The sequence below is a fragment of the Octopus bimaculoides genome, chromosome 12 (genome assembly GCF_046866305.1).
Source record: "Octopus bimaculoides isolate indiv1 chromosome 12, ASM4686630v1, whole genome shotgun sequence".
In the NCBI taxonomy this organism is placed as follows: domain Eukaryota; kingdom Metazoa; phylum Mollusca; class Cephalopoda; order Octopoda; family Octopodidae; genus Octopus; species Octopus bimaculoides.
Window position 1 is genome coordinate 41376813 of NC_142939.1, and position 22532 is coordinate 41399344.

Consider the following 22532-nt stretch of genomic DNA (forward strand, 5'->3'; position numbering starts at 1 on the left):
TATCATAACAGGTGCCTTAGGTATGATAAAAAAAAATATTCTAACAAATACAAAACAAAAACACCAGGACTAAAAAATATATATAACATACAGAAAATAGCACCACAAGGCACTGCACACATCCTATGCAAAACAGTTTCAATACAGTAACCATAAGAGCATCACAGCAAACCACAGTACATACCCAAGGCACACAGAGCTGCGCTCAGTAGTGAAGTGAAAGCATGTTATAAAAATAAGACCACTGAATGATAATAATAATAATAATAATAATAATAATAATAATAATAATAATAATAATAATAATTTTTTCTACTGGAAGCACAAGGCCTCAAATGTAGAGGAAGGGATTAAGTCGATTACATTGATCTCAGTGCATAACTGGTACTAATTTTATCAACCCCATGAAAGGATGAAAGGCAAAGTCAACCTTGGCGAAATTTGAACTTGAAACGTAAAGACAGATGAAATACCGCTAAGCATTTCGCCCGGCATGCTAATGCTTCTGCCAGCTTGCTGCCTTAAAAATGATAACAACAACAACAACAATAATAATAATAATGGTGATGAGGATGATGAGAGATACACACCCCTAGCAGAGAAGAAAGAAAATATGCAAAACCTACTCAGAACCATCCTGCGATACAGGTGAGGCTTTTTCAGTTGAATGCGATGCAGACAATTCAGGCTGGTTGCGAGGAAGTTGTCGTAAGGGGATGAAATCATTGCTGGAAACATTATCAGTGAAGTCAATAAATTCAATAGGGTCTTCTTCTTCAGCTGCTGCTTCATCTTCGTCGTCTTCTTCTTCTTCTACCTCATCTGAAACGAAACAGATAATAGAGATAACAACTTAACGAGGTGATACTGAACTGAGTTACTCAATCTGCTCAAAATAACAACCATGAAGCAACTCAAACTGCTCCATGTGTCCCTCTCCTACAAAATGGAGATAACCATGCAGCTCTACTACGAGAATCTGCTCTGCTCCACCCTTCATATGTTAAACCCTCATCCCTCAGCATAAATCTGAGCCCCTACTCCCATGGGTTTCAAAGTCTTGTGAGCTGCATGGCAACTGCAATAGTGCTGGGGATAAGAAAAAAAGAGCACCCAGTACACTGTGTAAAGTGGCTGGCCTTAGGAAGGGTATGAAAATGGAGAGAGCACACCAAAGCAGACACTGGAGCAGAATGCAGTCCTTGGACACATCCGATACGGTCAACATCCATGTTCCATGCTAGCATGGAACATGGATGTTAAATGATGCTGACGATAATGTTAATGATAATAGCTACTAATTAACTCCAAGGAAAACCTGCCACAATCTTAAAAAAAAAAAACGAAGGAGGCTTTGGATAATTTAGTCCAGGGAAAATTGTAATTGAAATCAAGAGAAAAATTAAAAATTAAGAAGAGATAATTATGGTTCATCATAGTAACATAAAATAGTTCATCTCCACTGGGATAGCGGACCGGGTTGGCCTCTATATCCTAAATATTCTTAACAATGAAATAGAAGATACCAGCATAGGGTTGTATAGGGAGAAATATGTTGTGGAGGCTGTTGCCGGTGCCATGTAAATGGCACCCATTACACTCTTGGAGTGGTTGGCATTAGGAAGGGCATTTAGCCATAGAAACCATGCCAAATCAGAGTGGAACCTGGTGCAGCTTTCAGGTTTACCAGTTCCAGTCAAACTGTCTAACCCATGCCAGCATGGAAGGTAGATGTTAAATGATGATGGTGGTGATAAGAGACAAAATAGGGATAGAGAATGATGAGAGTGTGACAATAATTAAACCCAGCAAATAAGTAAACATCCTATCGACTCACATGAAGCAGGGTTGATAATATTTTTGCTCATCCACTGCATATAATAATTGCCCCATTATATATGCCTGTTTGCATAATATGCATTAAAGTAGTAACCAATTACCAAATCCCTGGAACAACTGTAAAGACCATCCTCATCCTGCAACAACCAAATACTGAGGTCAATCTCTTCTTCTTTCTCTCTCTGTGGATTAGCTACATGAAGTAGTTAAGAAACGAACAGTCATATTGCAGCCCCGACAACCCTTTCAAGACAACTTTGTGGACTTAACAAAAACAAAAGGATTTACAGCAGGTTAATAAGAACAAAGAAAGGAGGCAAACAATTTTTCAATACCTTTGCTGTCTGCAGTACCTTCCACTTTGTCACCAGAAGTGCCACGTCTCTTCCTACAGCCGTAATGTACGGTGTCATCTTGGATGAACTCAATGGAACTGCTCGAGAGAGAACCTAAATCAGGATTTATAGCCTAAAAGGAGAAAGATTTAAAAAAGAAATAAAAACATTAGAAATGAAAATGTGTGTGTGTGTGTGTGTATACAATTGCATATATTTATCTATTATCATCTGGGATAATTATCTCATAACCTGCATTTCAAAGCTCCAATACAGTTATCGGCTATCATATGCCAACATACAGCAGGATTACTCCTTTTAAATACATGTGGAACTCCATTAGTGTATGCAGAATTTATATAAAAAATTGATAAGACAAGAAGATGGGAATGAACAAGCTTTAATCACAAATCATAGCCTGTTGCTTTATAAACATTTTAAAGCCTGACAACACTCTTGGAGCGGTTGGCGTTAAGAAGGGCCTCCAGCCATAGAAACCATGCCAAATCAGATTGGAACCTGGTGCAGTTCCCTGGCTTACCAATTCTGTCAGACTGTCCAACCCATGCCAGCATGGAAAACATATTAAATGATGATGATGATGATGATGATGATGATGATGGACATGCATATATGATGAGAAGCACATGTGGGAATGACATTATACAGCTAGAATCCCATTGGCAGCAAAATCCCAATATGGCCCAAGGAAACTAAACGGTAACTAATTTACTCCTATCTATAAAATAGCAAAGTAAAGGTTAGGAGCAACTAATGGCCCCAAACACTGCTCTTATAAGCCAAATAGCATTTTGTGCTCTCTGAGGACCATCACACTCCAAACAGAAGACTTTGGTTAGGAAATTAATTATCTTTTGTCTTTTACTTGTTTCTGTCATTTAACTGAGGCCATACTGGAGCACCCCATGAAGAATTGTTAGTTAAATAAATTGGCCCCACTTCTAATCTTTTTTTAAGCCTGGTATTTATTGTATCAGTCTCTTTTGTCAAACTGCTAAGTTACGGGGACATAAACACACCAACACCAGTTGTCATGTGGTAGTGGGAGATAAACACAGACATAAAAACATGCACACACACACACACACACATACGATGGGCTTCTTCCAGTTTCCATCTATCAAATCTACATGCAATACTCTGATTAGCTGGAGGCTACAGCAGAAGACACTTGCCCAAGGTGCTACACAGTGGGATTGAACTTGGAACCATGTGGTTAGGAAGCAAACTTCTTGCCACACAGCCAAAACCTATAAACCACATGAAAAAAACACAAAAAAAACAAAAATAAAAACCCCTTGGGTTTTTCTTGTTGTTATACAATCCCAAAATACTTCTAAATTTAGTTTTTTATAGAATTTAATGAGGTATCTTAGTGTATCATGACTTTTAGAAAAATTAAGATACCAATTCAGACAATTGGTATTGCCATTCCTTAACCCTTTAGCATGGCTTAAGCCGGCCATATCCAGCCCTAATATTTTACCCTACAATGCCATTCTAAAAATAAACAATCTGCTCTCAAAATTCCTTGTCTTGCAAGTTATTTGGTGACCCTCCCGGTGCCATGTAAAAAGCACTCAGTCCACTCTGCAGGGTGGTTCGTGTTAGGAAGGGCAGCCAGCCATAAAAACCCTGCCAAAAACAGGCATAGTAGCCTGGTGCAGTCTTCTATCTCGCTGGCTCCTGTCAAACCGTCTCCAACCCATGTCATCATGGAAGGCGGATGTTAAACGACGATGATGATAAATATATATATATATATATATATATATATATTATTGATCTCCGATACAAATGAAGCTATATCCTTTAATCTGCTGCTTATCTTTACACGAAATGAGGAAATATATTGTGGAACTGTTACTTTAACAAGTTACATCTACTTATCACCCGAAGAGACACATCTACACCGTCAGATGCTCCTGGCCCAGTTGTTGAGTATCCTCCCGAAAACATTAAGCAAGACCCCCCATCTCGATAGCAACAGCAATTTGTTTTGTGTCTCCAAGAGGAACTATTTTGGTCTTTGGAATGGCAAATAAAGAAATAATCGTTCAGTTGATTCCAAATAATGATACAATACATACGTTCAGTTCACCGGAATGTGTCAGGTATGTCCATGTGTCTTTTTCTTCATTTTCCATATTAACCGAAGTCTGAAGTTCCTGATATATAAAAGCACATTGATAATATGAAATAATAAAAACTATATGTTTAAATAGTAAAAATACCATATGCACACACACCTAAGGAAAACCTCTCTCTCTCACACACACACACACACACACACACACACACACACACACACACATATATATATACTTTATTTAAAAGCAGCAGAAATATAACAAAAAAAAAAAACCGTTACTCTGAGTTTCACGTTCCCGTTCATCGGACAGTTTTGTTAGAAATGGAGAAAGGATAACAATGCAATCGAAAGTAATATAAAATTTAAAATTTAAAACACATGGATTCGTTTGATTCGTTGTTTCAAATAAGGGCCATGGATTGGTTGTTTCAATTAACGGTCAATGATGCGTAATTCACAGACCAAATAAATTTAATACAGATTCAAACCAATCAAACGAATCCATGTGTTTTAAATTTTAAATTTTATATTACTTTCGATTGCATTGTTATCCTTTCTCCATTTCGAACAAAACTGTCCGATGAACAGGAACGTGAAACTCAGAGTAACGGTTTTTTTTTTGTTATATTTCTGCTGCTTTTAAATAAAGCATATTACTCTACCTCTGGTATTTGAGTACTCTTTTTTCCACCTTGTTGCACATTTCATGTGCTTACTCCGGTATATATATATATATATATATATATATATTCAAATCATTCGAAAGTTTACTAGACAAAAAGAAACACATACACACACACACACACATATATATATAGTTCAAATTTACAGAAAACAAAAGGCGAAGACGGGTGAAGGAACAACAAGTGGGTGTATCAGTTTAACGTTCAGGAAGAATGGAAAAGTCTTTGACATTTCAAGCCTATGCTCTTCAATAGAAAGGATTAAGCGGGGGAAAAATGGAGAGAGAAAAAGAAATGTGTAGAGCTTAATGGTTCAACATGATGAAATAGCATTAAGAAGGGCATTCAAATATAGAAACAATGCCAAAACAGACAAATGGAACCTCATGTAGCTCTCCAGCAGGGCAGCTTCTGCTGAACCATCTAAGCCATGCCACCATGGAAAACAGATGTTAAATCATGAGGATGATATATATATATATATATTGACAGAGTGTAAGTATCTTGAGAGAAAAGCTGAACATTAGAAGCATCAGTTGTGGTGTGCAAGAGAGACGATTGCGCTGGTATGGACATGTGGTGAGAATGGATGAGGATAGCTGCGTGAAAAAGTGCCACACCCTAACAGTTGAGGGAACCCGTGGAAGAGGTAGGCCCAGGAAGACCTGGGCTGAGGTGGTGAGGCAAGACCTTCGTACATTGGGCCTCACCGAGGCGATGACTACTGACCGAGACCTTTGGAAATGTGCTGTGCGTGAGAAGACCCGGCAAGCCAAGTAAGATCGTTGCCAGTGCCCCTGGACTGGCTCTTGTGCGGGTGGCACATGAGATGCACCATTTTGAGCGTGGCCGTTGCCAGTACCGCCTGACTGGCTCCCGTAGGATTTTCAAGTGAGATCGTTGCCAGTGCCCCTGGACTGGCTTGTGCGGGTGGCACATAAAAGACACCATTTCGAGCATGGCCGTTTTCGTGCGGGTGACACGTAAAAGCACCCACTACACTCTCTGAGTGGTTGGCGTTAGGAAGGGCATCCAGCTGTAGAAACTCTGCCAAATTAGATTGGAGCCTGGTGTTGCCATCCGGTTTCACCAGTCCTCAGTCAAATTGTCCAACCCATGCTAGCATGGAAAGCGGACGTTAAACGATGATGATGATGATGATGATGATATATATGTACACACACACATAGATGCAAGCAAGTGTGGCTAAGAAGTTTGCTTTCCAACATGTTTTCAGGTTCAGCTCCAGTGTTGTGGCACCTTGGGCAAGTATCTTCAAATACAACCTTGGGCCAACCATATCTTGTGAGTGAATTTGGTAGACAGAAACTGCATGGAAGTTTGTGCAGGAGTGGACTGTCGGAATTGTGGTGCATGAGGGCTTTCGATACAAGTTGTATGCACATTGAGTAGAGGCCAATTCATGACAGCAACAACACTGGAAGACAATTAGGCGCTTAGAAAATTACTATTTTTTAAATCTCACAACGAGATATATTCAGCAACAGTACTTTATAGTAAAGATTGTTTGCCAACATAACATGTTCGAAAATGTAAGGACACAGATCATGTTGCATAGCCAGCTGGAAACAATGTCTCCTGGGGCTAAATTACAGCATCATTCGTCCTAAACCAGGACTGCCATGTTATGCTGGGAAACAATCCTTACTACAATTACACCCTTGTTGTGCTTTTACTTAACAAAATTAAAAAGCCTCATGAACATGGCGTGCTTTGTGTCTTCCTTGATGAGACAATTTTAAAACCAAGATCAAAAATCTAACAAGAGAAACAACAAATGGTTATGTACAGATCCTTTGGATGTCTCCAGAGTGATGCACACTATGTTTCTAACAACTGCAGTGGTTTTAGGAATGGTGAGCAATGAGGATGTTATTCTACTTCCCCACATCTTTCTGCAGGGTCTACTTCGAGGTGCTGGAGATAATTGTTAAACCCTGGTTGAATGAAAAACACAGTGGAAGGCTATATATGCTCCAACTAATCTCAACACCTTCTTACAAAACCTATGTAACCCAAGAATCGATGTCAGATAACTTTATGATCATGTAACTTCTGGGCTACTACATTCGGAACATTGCTGAAAGAGAGCTCACTGACACCCTCACAATACTGTAGCTTCACTGAAGGCTGCCAGTGCCCAACAGATGTCCGAAATGAATAAGGACCATTTAGTGCAGGCATGACAATGGTTCCTGTCCCATATTGATGAAGTCATTGAAGCTGAAGGTGGAGTCAAAGAATAATCTTGTAAAGAGTTTATCGAGATGTGCTCAAAGTTTTATTAAAATAAATTTGGTTTTGCTTTATTAGAAATATTTCATCAAATTTTCAAAAAATGTCCTCAAACATCTCTTGCACCCATGTGTGTGTGTGTGTGTGTGTGTGTACAGACAGAGACAGACAGACATGTATATTCTTTTTTTAAATTGTTTCAGTCATTTGACTACAGCCATGCTGGAGCACTGCCTTTAGTTGAGCAAATCGACACCAGGACTTATTCTTTGCAAGCCTAGTACTTATTCTATCGGTGTCTTTTGCCAAACCGCTAAGTTACGGGTACGTAAACACACCAGCATCAGTTATCAAGCGATGTTGGGGGGACAAACAGACACACAAACATACACACACACACACACATATATATATATATGTATACGACAGGCTTCTTTCAGTCTCTGTCTATCAAATCCACTCACAAGGCTTTGGTCGGCCCGAGGCTATAGTAGAAGACATTTGCTCAAAGTGCCATGCAGTGGGACTGAACCCAGAACCATGTGGCTGGTAAGCAAGCTACTTACCACACACCCACTCTGGTACCTATATATACATTTGATCAAAGAGGATGACTCATGTTCTCAGTGTGATTCTTCTAGTGACAAAAGGAATGAAACATCAACCTTCAAATGAATGTATACACGTCTGTGTATTTGTAAATGTACACACACACACTCACACACAAATATAAATAGAGAGAGAAGTGTGTGTGTGTGTGTGTGTGTGTGTGTGTGTGTGTGTGTGTGTGTGTGTGTGTGCATGGCATTGTGCCATCTTATTTGTCTCTGACTCATGAAGACATGTAAGTTTTGTCACCTTACTTCTCTCCACCACCACCACCATTTCACATGTAACATTTATACAAATGTTAATTAATTATACATTTAACATCTAATTACTTCTTTGATAGACAGCAGTGTTTAATAAAATGAAACACAACGTATCTATATTTAACAGATACACATACATATATGTATATATGTATATATATATATATGTGTGTGTGTGTGTGTGTGTGTGTGTGTGTGTGTGTGTGTATACATGTATGTGTGTAGTATATATATATATATATATATATATATATATATATATATATATATATATATATATATTTTTATATATAGACATATATAGAGAGAGAGGAAGAGAGACATACAGATAAATAGATAGATATATACATATTTACAGATATATATATATATATATATATATATATATATATATATATATACATATATATAAACAATATATGAGTATATGCATATATATGTACATGTATGTACATACCTTCATCTACATGTACACATAGATACATAACTGGGTACATGACGTGGCAAAAGAACATGGACAAAATGATAAACAAGGTACAACAAACAAGCAAGCCACATAGAAACATCTCCTTCATCAGCTGCCACCATTAAAACACCAGTGTTTCGAAGAACTAAGGCAGTACGCATCGTTGAAATGGTTCTTCCCACGAACACAAATTAAATTTTTTTCGTGGAGGGTAGTGGCGGACGGAAAACAAGACAGGAAAACGAAACGGTGAATAAACAAATAAGCAAAAAGGCTGTACAGCCAGACGTGAAGTGTGTATGTATAAGCACGTACAGGAGGGGCAAAGAAGTACGTGCGAGCTTGGGGATTCCAAGAACGAAAAGAAATAGCAGCCGGACACACGTGACCAAGGCTGTATGAAGAGAAAGAGTAGCAGAGGGAAAAGAAGGGGAGGAAGTAGAATAAAAGTGAGCAACGAGAGGTAGAGAGAGAGAGAGAGAGAGAGAGATAGTAGTAGTAACGGTGAGAGGCGAAGGACGAGTAACAAGAGATAGAGATAGTAGTGACAGGTAGAGGCGAAGAACAGTAGAGGGAAGAATGAGAGATGGACACACAAACAAACACACACATGTAAAAATCATCATCATCATCATCATCATTTAACATCTGTCTTCCATGCTGGCATGGGTTGGACAGTTTGACAGGAGCTGGTAAGCCCATAACAAGTTCCACTGCTGTCTGTTTTTGGCAAGGTTTTTATGGCTGAACGCCCTTCCTAACGCCAAACACTTCAGACATATGAATATTTAAACTCACATATATTTCCAGCAGCACATTTGCCAATCACAAGCAAATATAACTCTTCATAGCAATTAACAGGTTTGTGTTAATTGTTTTGGGTGGCTATGTGGCCATGAGCAGCCACAGATACCCTCTCAGTCAGCTTTGCTTTTGGTCAAGCAGAACATTGAAGATGTGACAGCGAAAGAGAGGGGGGAGGAGGAAGAGGAGACAGGGATGATGGGGAGATGGAGAGAGGGGGTAGAGGAGGATGCACCAGCAATCAGCCAGTTCTGTAGACTAGAGCAATGTGAAAGGAGTGCCTCAGGCTCAAGAATACAGTGAGCTTATGCTTCTCACATCACACAAACTTATATATACATATACATACATACATATGTACACATGCGTATGTGTGTATGGAACATGTAACTAATTCATGAACGTCAGAGACTGCATTCCAACGGCAAGTTTTTTGGCAAACGTCTAGATTATGTCACTTTCGAAGATGTACTTTATGTGAAAAGAACAAGCTTAGAGACAAAAGCAAATTTAAACTGAGAAAACATCCAATAATAATAACAATAAGAAGAATGATAGCAAAAGGGGCTGATTGTGACCTAGCTCAGCCACCAGGAAACCCCAATATGGCAGAAATTCAAAAGATAGTGCTCATGGAAACTGCCCATATTCTACGTAAAATACTGTCTATGTGAACGCAAATTTTAAAACAAACTTATAATTTTCTTATGGTCTCTTAAACATTCTCTAGAACAACACTATGTACAAAACCTAAAACATGATACCCTAGGCAAAACACCAAGATGAACGTCTAACTTGTTCTCTCTTGAGGTCTCTGGGTGAGACTTGGAGCCAACTTGTACAAATGTAAAGCAAAAGTCAAACATATAATAATAATAATAATAATAATAATAATAATAATAATAATAATAATAATAATAATAATAATAATAATAATAATAATAAAAATAATAATTACTGAAATATGTAATGTTGACAGAAAAATAAGAAAACTGTTGACAATGCATAGAATGCACCACACTAAGGCAGATATAGAACGTCTTTATCTGCCAAGAAAAGAAGGAGGCCGAGGACTTCTACAGCTGGCATTATCAATGAAGGTAGCCACAATTGGCCTAGACACCTATCTGAAAAACTCTGAGGACTGGATGCTAAAACTTGTCTTAAAATATGAAAGCAAGAAAGCATCTTACTCAGTAACAAAACAGGCAAAGGAATATCTAAGTGAATTCCAATTGCAACAAATTCAAGAATTAGACGAAATAGAAACACCTGCAGAAAAAGCTAAGCACTTGAAAACCCGTGCTAAAATTGCTGCCTTAGCTATTATGACTGAAAAATGGCATGGAAAACCTCTCAATGGCAAATACCCAAAGAGAGCGAATAATGCAGATATTGACAAAGCCCTTACCCACCAATGGTTAATGGCCTCTGGCTTGAAATCAGAAACAGAGGGATTTATCATAGCAGCCCAAGATCAATGCCTACCTACAAAGAACTACCAGGCCAACATATTAAAGAACGGCAGCTCCCCATTATGTCGTATATGCCAACAACAAAATGAGACCATCGATCATGTTGTCTCCATGTGCAGTCTGCTTGCGCCTACAGAGTATCTCAACAGGCATGATAGAGCTGCACAATATATTCACTGGGTAATATGCAAAAACCTGGACTTGCTCCATGATAAAAACTGGTGGGAAGACAAACCACCCCCAGTACTTGAAAATGATCACATTGCACTCCTCTGGAACTTCACCATTCAAACTGACAGAAAGATAGACGCAAATAGGCCAGACATCATACTGAAAGACTTCAGACAAAAATCATGCCTCCTCATTGATATGACTGTCCCAATCGATATAAACGTATCTGTCAAGACCTACCAAAAACTGAGCAAATATAAAGATCTTGAAATAGAAATTAGCAAAATGTGGAATCTGAAGACGAAAACAATACCTATTGTCATAGGTGCCCTGGGAATGACAGCGAAACGGGCTGATTACTACCTAGATCAGATTCCAGGAAACCCCAAAATGGCTGAAGTTCAAAAGATAGTGCTCATGGGAACTGCCCATATCCTACGTAAAATACTGTCTATGTGATCTCAAATTTTAAAGCAAACACATAATTTTCTTATGGTTTCTTAAACATTCACTTGAACAAAACTGTACAAATCCAAATATATGGTACCCTAGGCATAACACCTACATGGACTTCTAACTTGTTGTCTCTTGAGGTCTCTGGGTGAGACTTGGATCCAGCTTGTACAAATGCAAAACAAAAGTCAAACATAAAATAATAATAATAATAATAATAATAATAATAATAATAATAATAATAATAATAATAATAATAATAATAATAATAATAATAGTAACAATAATACAACAAGAGACTGCAGCACACCTCAAAAGAAAAACAACTGACACAATACAATACCGGAAAGAGTTTGCACACACCCAACAGCAGAAAAGAACAGGCGATGTTGCACACACCAAGCAACATGGAGGTGTAGCAGGTGAGGCAGTAGAAATTTGCCTCTGACTATTAGATGTTGAACAATTACAATAATAATAATAATAATAATAATAATAATAATATCTGGAAAAAGACGTAACCTGAATGTGGAACATAGAAACAGAAACAATCCCTATAGGTGCATTGAGTATGAGTATAAAATATTCAGACAAATACATAACCAAAACACCAGGACTTACAAATGTATATAACATACAGAAAATAGCATTACAAGGCACCACATACATCCGACATAAAGGATGAAGGGCAAAGTTGACCTTGGCGGAATTTGAACTCAGAATGTAGTGACAGGCAAAATACCATGAAGCATTTCATCCAGTGTGCTAACAGTTCTGCCAGCTCACTACCTTAACGATAATAATAATAATAATAATAATAATAATAATAATAATGATAATGATAATGATAATAATAATGATGATGACGATGATGATAATAATAATAATAATAATAATAATAATAATAATAATAATAACAATAATAATATTTGCAAAAATTCTTTGTTGTTATTGAATGCACTGATGAGTCACATACTAAATTAGCCCTAAGACTAACCAATTGGTTGTGAGTGTACATAGAAACACACACACACACTAAGTCAACCGTTACCTTGCAAAGAAATTTGATAGTTGGCAACTGAGAAAAAAGGGTGTTATATATATCATCGTCAACATCATCATCATCATTTAACGTCTGTCTTCCATGCTGGCATGGGTTGGACGGTTTGACCCATAGCTGGTGAGGCCAAGGGCCACAACATGCTCCATTGTCTGTTTTGGTATGGTTTCTATGGCTGGATGCCCTTCCTAAAGCCAACCACTCCACAGAGTGTACTAGGTGCTTGCAATGTGACACCAATATCAGTGCTTTTCATGTGGCACCAGCCCCAGTACAAATTCTTGAGTACAACAAGCTACCAGATATTTTGGTCTTTTGTCATCTCCTTCATAAGGCTTGGTGTCTTGAGATCATCCTTCAGCGCTTCGTCCCGTCTTCCTGGGTTTCCCTCTTCCACACGTCCCCTTTAAGTAATCAGCACATCTGCATATAGCTGTCTACATCCATTCACATCACATTACCAAATCAGAGCAGTTCTCTCTGTTGCACATACATACAGACATTGCACATCCAGTGGAGCATACTAGCTTTATTCCTATCCAGCCTTTGCACGTCTTCTGCATTCATATATATATATATATATATATATATATATATACACACACACATATATATATATCATCATCATCATCATCATCGTTTAACGTCCGCTTTCCATGTTAGCATGGGTTGGACAATTTGACTGAGGACTGGTGAAACCGGATGGCAACACCAGGCTCCAGTCTAATTTGGCAGAGTTTCTACAGCTGGATGCCCTTCCTAACGCCAACCACTCAGAGAGTGTAGTGGGTGCTTTTACGTGTCACCCGCACGAAAACGGCCACGCTCGAAATGGTGTCTTTTATGTGCCACCCGCACAAGCCAGTCCAGGGGCACTGGCAACGATCTCGCTCGAAAATCCTACGGGAGCCAGTCAGGCGGTACTGGCAACGGCCACGCTCAAAATGGTGCATCTCATGTGCCACCCGCACAAGAACCAGTCCAGGGGCACTGGCAACGATCTTACTTGGCTTGCCGGGTCTTCTCACGCACAGCACATTTCCATAGGTCTCGGTCAGTAGTCATCGCCTCGGTGAGGCCCAATGTACGAAGGTCTTGCCTTACCACCTTAGCCCAGGTCTTCCTGGGCCTACCTCTTCCACGGGTTCCCTCAACTGTTAGGGTGTGGCACTTTTTCACGCAGCTATCCTCATCCATTCTCACCACATGTCCATACCAGCACAATCGTCTCTCTTGCACACCACAACTGATGCTTCTAATGTTCAGCTTTTCTCTCAAGATACTTACACTCTGACGGGTATTCACATTGATATTACACATCCAACGGAGCATACTGGCTTCATTCCTTGCGAGCTTACATATGTCCTCAGCAGTTACAGCCCATGTTTCACTGCCATGTAGCATGGCTGTTCGTACGCATGCGTCATACAGTCTGCCTTTTACTCTGAGTGAGAGTCCCTTTGTCGCCAGCAGGGGTAAGAGCTCTCTAAACTTTGCCCAGGCTATTCTTATTCTAGCAGCTACACTTTCAGCGCACCCACCCCCACTACTAACTTGGTCGCCCAGATAGCGGAAGCTATCGACTACCTCTAGTTTTTCACCCTGGAATGAGATAGAAGTTGTTTCCTGTTTGTTTACAGTCTTTATTGCACCTGAACATCTGCCACAAACAAAAACTAACTTGCTAGTTAACCTGCCTTTGATGTTGCTGCACCTCTTATGTGTCCATAGCTTGCACCAGGTACATCTTATAGAGTTACTACCTACTCCTTTTCTACATACTGAGCAGGGCCATCTACCTGAAGGGGTTTGTGTTTTATCTACCTTCCTACTTATTAGGATTTTGGTTTTAGATATATATATATATATATATATATATATATATATATATATATACATATATGTATATACATATATGTATATACATAGAGTGGCCCAAATGTATGTTTACAGTTAACACGTAGGCACTTTAAATTTCTTTTAAAACATTTTATTACACTTAAATTTCTATCTTACAATTAACTAAATTAGCATAGTATAATGGTTTCAGATTTTTTTATAATTAAGATCTAAACTGCTAATATATGAATGCAAAAGAGATAGTTGAATAACTGTAAACCTACTTTTGGGCCACTCTGTATATATATATATATATACAAATTTTGGGTAAAACCTCCACTTTTACCCGCTCCCATTGATTACCCTCCCAACAGTATACTGGATAGATACTATCCCTTAGTGGGTTGAACCCCCAACCCCAAACTCTCTCACGTTATATATATATATATATATATATATATATATATATATATATATATATATATATATATATATATATATATGGAATAAAGACAAAGTAGAAAATGCTAAAATACTTTTATAAAGAACATTACAGAACCGGTTTCGATCCTTGAGATCTTTTCAACAGTAAATATGAATAATAAATTTTTGAAAAATTATTGAAAAATTAAATTTTGGTAAATTTAAAAGAAAATTCTTTTTAAACACATATTTGTATAGTATTCAAGTAACAGGTGCATTTTTCTTGTTTCTGCCTGTCTCTGTTTCACTTTTTAACTCTTGTGGGTTCGAAGAAGGAGGGCTATGATAGTAGCAGTGTTAATTGGTTGGGTGTCCTGACATTGACCTGTTGATGGACGTAGTGATCTGTATTGTTTATAATGTTTGCATAGGTGTTATTCTAGACAGCAGTAGTAGTAATAAAGTAAGGGAGGAGGTGGTGGAAAGGAAGAAGAAGATGATGGAGACGATGAGAGATGGGGAGAAGAAGAGAAATAGTAATAATAAAATGCAGGATAGAGTGATAGTAACTAGTCGAATCAGTAGTAATTAGGGTTGTTTTTTTTATATTTTAAAATTTTTTTCTAATTCCTTGAGTATCTCTTTGGAGTTTATCATTTTTAATATTTGTGTGAGTGTGTTATTCTAAGGTTGTGATGGATATGTCATTCGTTGTAGATGTGTTCAGAAGGGGTCTGTATTTTGTGATGAAGAGAGACTCTTTACTTATTCTTTGGCTGTAGGTTGTATCGTCTCTGAATTGACAGAGGGGAAAGATTCTGAAACTAGGATTTTTATTAATCATGTCGAGCTCTGAGGTGGAAGGCTATAGGCTGATGCACGCATGCATGCAGATCTTTCTTGGAAACGTGACTTATATAGTTATTAATTTTTACAAGGGAAAGGTGGGCAGTGACTTCAAAGTTTTAGCTTGTGAGCTATCTGATGACAGTTAGTAAGCCAATACTTCAAAGTCACTATTAACCTTTACCTTGAGATCACTAGCCACTAAACCTTTTTTTTTTTCTCTCCCTGCTTATTTCTGTGTTCCTTTCTGTCGAAGAGCGTAGGCTCGAAACGTAAAAGACTTTCTCACTTAGATATATCTATATCTATGATAGATCCATGATAGATCGCTAGCCACTAAATCCTTTTTTATTTTCTCTCCCTATTTATTTGTGTTCCTTCCTGTTGAAGAGCAAAGGCTCAAAACATAAAAGACTTTCTCACTTCCTGAGCGTTAAACTAATACATCTGTTTCTTGTTTACACACCCATCTGTCTTTTGTTTTTTTGTAAATTCTCACTCATAAATACGGTACTCAGCTACAAAAATATCGAATGATCTTTCAGTTCAATCTTCAACTGTTTTTATGTATAACTTTACATGAAAACAAACATTATACTCATGTATGTGTGTGTGCATGTACACATACATGTTTACTTGAACCCTTGCAAAACTACTCCGAGTGCAAATAAAGACGGTTTGTCACGATTTGCAGCTTGAATGCAATCAGTGACATCGTTGTTTATGTTTTGGCAGCAGCCAAAAGTTAAGTCTGCATTTCTTTGCTAAGAAATTACTCGACAATGATGACAACGTAATGATTTCCAGTTATTTTCCTAGAATTCTATACTTTAGATATATATATATATACATATATATATATATATATATATATTATATATATATATATATATATATATATATATATATATATATATATACATATATATATATATATACATCAACACTAATGTAACAAGCGGAACGTAGAATAGCAAAGAGGAAAATATCACTTGGAAAGAGGAGGAGGAGGAGGAGGAGGAGGAGGAGGAGGAGGATAAGTGCTTCAAGTAAGAAGAAACAAAGAGATTAAACAGCTTTGAGGAGGGAGAGGAGGAAGAGGCAGCAATATAATAAGAGGGACAATGAAAAGGGCTGACCAAGTGTATAATGAGAGAGGGAGAGGATGTAGTTGTTTAGGTGTAGGTCAATCCTGATCGGACAGATCTTTGGTGAATAACATTCCAGACATAACAACCTTGTTTAGTTTCTTTCTCTTTCCTGTAGGCACTGTGTACTTTAGTGTACATTATTCAATAAAACCATCCCTTGTTCTTTTTAAAACAGGAGAGTGTAATTTGAAGGAAATTTGGCTGCTATTTCCATTAGCTAAGGGACAAAATAGTCTTCTAAGGCGGTGAGCTGGCAGAGATGTTTACACACCGAGCAAAATGCTTGGCGGTGTTTTGTCTGTCTTTACATTCTGAGTTCAAATTCCGCCAAGGTCAGATTCTGCCTTTCATCTTTTTGAGATCAATAAGTTAAGTACCAGTTGTATACTGGGGTCAATCGAATTGACTGGCCCACTCCCCCAAAATTCCAGGCCTCTTTTCCATCTGAAGAAGCCATGTCTCTCTCCTAATGCAAGAAACCTTTCTGACCCTCCATACTAACCCTAACTCTAACACCTCTTCCCCAGCTGAGGGGCCTTGTCCTCCAAGTTATCTGGTGACCCCACTGCTGCTGATGCTGGTGCCACATAGAAAGCACCTAGCACACTCTGCAAAATAGAAGTGCATGGCTCAGTGGTTAGGGTGCTGGATTCATGATCATAAGATAGTGATTTCAATTCCTGGTCCAGCTGCTATTTCCATTAAGATAGGAGATAACATTGAGTCCCCTTCATTGGCATGTTTTGCTCATAATCAAGTAGACCAACAGCCAAAAGTATTCCAAATGGGACTACCACCACTTATTCTCTTTTGAGACGCAACACAACCAAGACTGCATTATCCATAAGTTTGACAGTAGGTACGGCTGTGAACTGAGGAAGATCAAGCTTTTGTTTTCAGCCCAGAAGTCCCTTCATTTGCTGAGTGCGTGTGTGTGTGTGTGTGTCTTAACATTTATATCAAGCACAAAGGATAGGAGAGGAGGTCACGTGAAATCCAAAGAGGTCACTAAAGTATTATTGAAATGTCCACTTCAAGAAGGAATGCTGTTGACAACCTGAAACAAGTTGAGAAACTAATAAAGAAGGAATTCTTTGCATATGGGAGGGAGGGGGGGAATAAGAGATTCTTTTTTGCGTTCTTTAAAGGATGGTTTATAGTTCACAACACAACTGATCTCAGTAAAGTCAATTGTGGTGTGAACATGATTTGAATCTGTCTTTATTGGTTTGGTTTTATTTTCCTGTTTTGGAATTGAGTAGGGGACAAAAGACAAACAAAACTTAAACAGGGTCTGTGTTCCTTCCCATTTTAACCCTTTCGTTACCAGCCTGGCAGAAACCAGCTCTGGCTCTGAGTACAAATGCCTTGTTTCCAAAAGTTTTGAATTAAAGTCTTCCATCAAACCTTAGTCACAATTTATGTTCCTAACACTAGCTTAATGATAACTAAGTTATTTTACTAAATTCTTTGTTATATTTAAAATTAATTGAAAGAATTAGAGAGCATCTCAAAATAAATACAGTAACGAAAGGGTTAAAAGAGTAATTTGAGGGAAATTTAGATGCTATTTTTAACAGGTCACACAATGGTACAACATCTCCTTTCAGTCACTGATTAATTCCAAGTCAACAAAGATCAAGGAGGACTTTATGCCAATCATAATAAACCCACCTTTTGTTTTACAGATCAGTATATCAAAACTACATGTACACACGAGTATATTGTGATCATATTTTCATGTCTATTTTCCCAAGTTCGCATGGGTCGGACAGAACTTGTTGAAGTAGAGTTTCTATGGCTGGATGTTCTTCCTGTCACCAACCCTCATCTGTTTCTAAGTAATGTGATATTCCCCTAAGGCCAGACACACTTTTCTTGCATAGAAAACCAAAAACAAATGACACTGCTAGTATAACAATGACACTCATTTACAACCATCATGCAGGCACACACACACACACACACACACACACACACACATAAATTCAAAATAACAAAGAGCATTTTTCTTCCCAATTCAACTCTAGATTCTTTCAACTAACTCACACACACACACACACACATATATATATATAGAATCTATACATATAAATTTGACATGGGCGATTCTTTCTTGTCTTGGGATTCATGGTCAAATGGCTGGGTGGAATTGCACTAAAAATTACACAGATGTGTAAAATGCTCCAGTGGTGTTGCTGGGCTTTGTATTTTTCCATAGCTCTCATGGTTACCGAGATAATTTACTATAATAATACTCTTGTGTCTATGAATGAGAAAGGAAGGAGTGATAGATGAATAAGGAAGGAAGGGGTGATGTCATAGCTGGTAGTGGGATGATGAAAATTGTACGCTGAAAAAATAAATCAAGCAGTTGACAGGAGCCGGCCAGGCAGATTTTCTACTTGGCCGGCTCCTGTCAACTGTCCTACCCATGCAGGCAAGGAAGATGGATGTTAAACGATGGTGACGATGATGATGATGAATCCATTCACAAGACTTGACTGAGAGCAGGGCCCAAAAGTTAGGGTATTGTGTTTGTGGTTGCAAGATAATGGTTTCAGTTCCCAGATTGGGTGATGTGTTGAGTGCTCAAGCACAAACACTTGTATTTTTCGATGTTGTTATTATTATCATTATTACTATTATTATTATTATTATTATTATTATTATTCAGGTCATTGCCTGGAATCGCACTCAGAATCTTGGATTTAGTAGCCCGCACTCTTAACCACTACACCATATATCTTCGGGAGGAGTTACCTCAATCCTTTCTATATTAACCAAAATGAAGTAGATTGACAAATTTATTTTTTGAACCAGTTGAAGACACACGAGATGTCGAAATATCGTTCACCAGATAACAAATGGCACTCTTCTTTTAATTTTGACTCTATATCTTCGGGAGGAGTTACCTCAATCCTTTCTATATTAACCAAAATGAAGTAGATTGACAAATTTAATTTTTGAACCAGTTGAAGACACACGAGATGTCGAAATATCGTTCACCAGATAACAAATGGCACTCTTCTTTTAATTTTGACTCTATATCTTCGGGAGGAGTTACCTCAATCCTTTCTATATTAACCAAAATGAAGTAGATTGACAAATTTATTTTTTGAACCAGTTGAAGACACACGAGATGTCGAAATATCGTTCACCAGATAACAAATGGCACTCTTCTTTTAATTTTGACTCTATATCTTCGGGAGGAGTTACCTCAATCCTTTCTATATTAACCAAAATGAAGTAGATTGACAAATTTATTTTTTGAACCAGTTGAAGACACACGAGATGTCGAAATATCGTTCACCAGATAACAAATGGCACTCTTCTTTTAATTTTGACTCTATATCTTCGGGAGGAGTTACCTCAATCCTTTCTATATTAACCAAAATGAAGTAGATTGACAAATTTATTTTTTGAACCAGTTGAAGACACACGAGATGTCGAAATATCGTTCACCAGATAACAAATGGCACTCTTCTTTTAATTTTGACTCTATATCTTCGGGAGGAGTTACCTCAATCCTTTCTATATTAACCAAAATGAAGTAGATTGACAAATTTATTTTTTGAACCAGTTGAAGACACACGAGATGTCGAAATATCGTTCACCAGATAACAAATGGCACTCTTCTTTTAATTTTGACTCTATATCTTCGGGAGGAGTTACCTCAATCCTTTCTATATTAATAATAATAATAATAATAATAACAACAACAACAACATCGAAAAATACCTTAGGAATAAGAGCTCAGGTTCGAAATTTCCCCAAAACACCTGATGAAGGCTGGAGGGTATATCAGCCGAAACGTTGTGTTAACAAACAAGATGAGGACAAATATCCGTTAACAACAAGATGAGGACAAATGAAAATAATGTACATAATTCCCCATCTCTTAAATATAGAACTGTACTTCAGTTTATGTCGCTCTGCAGTCATTTTGACATCTGACATGTGACACACAATGCTACTGTTCAGGAAACGTCAGTTTGACAGACTGAGTGAACTAATGTGCAGCAAATACTTTTGATCATCATCATCATCATCTGCACAGGATGTTTAGCAAGAACTTTCGGAACTCTCATCTGTCATCTAAGATAGGAGAGTCTGCAATGTACATCTCTGTATATATATATCTACCTATGTATGTATGTATGTATGTGTGTGTATGTGTGTATGTATCTATGTATGTGTATATTCTTCTATTTCAGTGGAAACTGAAAGAAGCCTGTCGTATATGTGTGTGTGGGTGTGTGTCTGTAACTTAGCAGTTTAGCAAAAGAACTGATAGAATAAGTTGTTGTTGTTGTTTGTTTCTTCTCGAACCATCCCTGGCTCATAAGGGCCGGTTTCCTGGTTTCATTGGTGTATAAGTTCCCAACCTGGACGGGACACTGGTCCGTCGCAGGTAAGCTGCTAGATGCAGGAGGAAAGAGCGAGAGAAAGTTGTAGCAGAAGTTCCGCCATTTCCTTCTGCCAGAGTCATGTGACGCTTTAAGTGTTTCGCTCATAAACACACACATCGCCCGTTCTGAGATTTGAACCAGTGATCTCTTGACCACGAGTCTGTTGCTCCCATAAGTCCACTACTCGATAGAAAAAGTACCAGACTTTAATAAAAAGAAACCTAAGTACAGGGGTTGGTTCATTCAACTAAAAATTCTTGAAGGCAGTGCTCCAGCATGGCCATAGTCTAATGACTGAAACAAGTAAAAGACATATGAATACACCCACACATATATATGAAGATCTCCCCACACACATACACAGAGCGAGTAGAAGATACAAGAGATAAATGTTACAAAGTGATGCATACCAATAATGAATGACCTGGAAGAGAGGGAATGATGGCTAGCATTCCAGAAAGCTGATGGAAGGGTGTATTGAATATATATGTGTGTGTGTGTGTGTGTCTGTATGTATATATATAGAGAGAGACACACTGAATGTCCCAAAAGTCACTGATGGGTTTCAATTTTGAATAACTTCCTTAACTTTCCAAATAAATGCATGAAATTTTGATACAATATAAAGGACATAATGGAAATTAATATGCACAAGTCAAATTTTCCAACATCACTACATCACATATGAAAAATGATATCGCATATATGGCAGCCATTTTCAGCTTCGCTCTCCCGTGCTCTTTCCAAAACTTGCACCATAATACCCTCAAGAGTTTCAGACCCCACTTCTCTGATTTCTCTATTGATGTTCTCCTTCAGTTGCACCAGGGTCTCCAGTTTCTTAACATAAACCCTCTCTTTCAGGAATCCCTCCAAGAAAAAATCCAGGCTAGTCAAGTCTGGGGAACGTGAAGGCCATTCAAAGTAGACCTCACATATAGTTCCAGCAAGAAGGGGTAACTGCTCATATTGCAAGAGAAACACTGCAGTTGCTATGGCAATGCTTTGGAGAGAGGATAATCTCCCACTACAGCAACATCAACTGGCCTTGACTTATGCATATTAATTTCCATTATGTCCTTTATATTGTATCAAAATTTCATGCATTTATTTGTAAAGTTACAGAAGTTAGGAGAGTATTGTGGTTTGCTGGAAGCATTGTGTAATGTTTGTGAAATATGTCTTGAATGGCACAACAATGCAGAGTGGACTATAATAACTGTTATAAATTAATTATTCATAGTCTGATATAATATTTGGAAATATAAAAATTCCTTCTTCAGATATCGCAAGGAATTGATCGAGTCACTGCTATAATCGGTTTTGCAACCGAT

At 37.9% G+C, this 22532-nt stretch overlaps 1 protein-coding gene across 7 annotated transcripts in view; it reads right to left on the reverse strand.

Annotated features, from left to right (window-relative positions):
• The window catches only part of LOC106877925 (uncharacterized), an 87940-nt gene that overhangs the window by 36862 nt on the left and 28546 nt on the right, over window positions 1-22532 (reverse strand). For 4 of the 7 annotated variants that reach the window (XM_089360955.1, XM_089360960.1, XM_089360954.1 and 1 more), the window contains exons 2-4: window positions 4286-4363; window positions 2175-2307; window positions 591-822 (exon numbers count right to left, since the gene is read on the reverse strand). In XM_089360955.1, coding sequence (XP_089217081.1) covers window positions 591-792 — 202 coding nt within the window. In that variant the 5' untranslated portion in view covers window positions 793-822; window positions 2175-2307; window positions 4286-4363. The remainder of the gene's footprint in view (window positions 1-590; window positions 823-2174; window positions 2308-4285; window positions 4364-22532) is intronic. The other 3 variants (XM_089360958.1, XM_089360957.1, XM_089360959.1) reach the window with 1 other exon arrangement.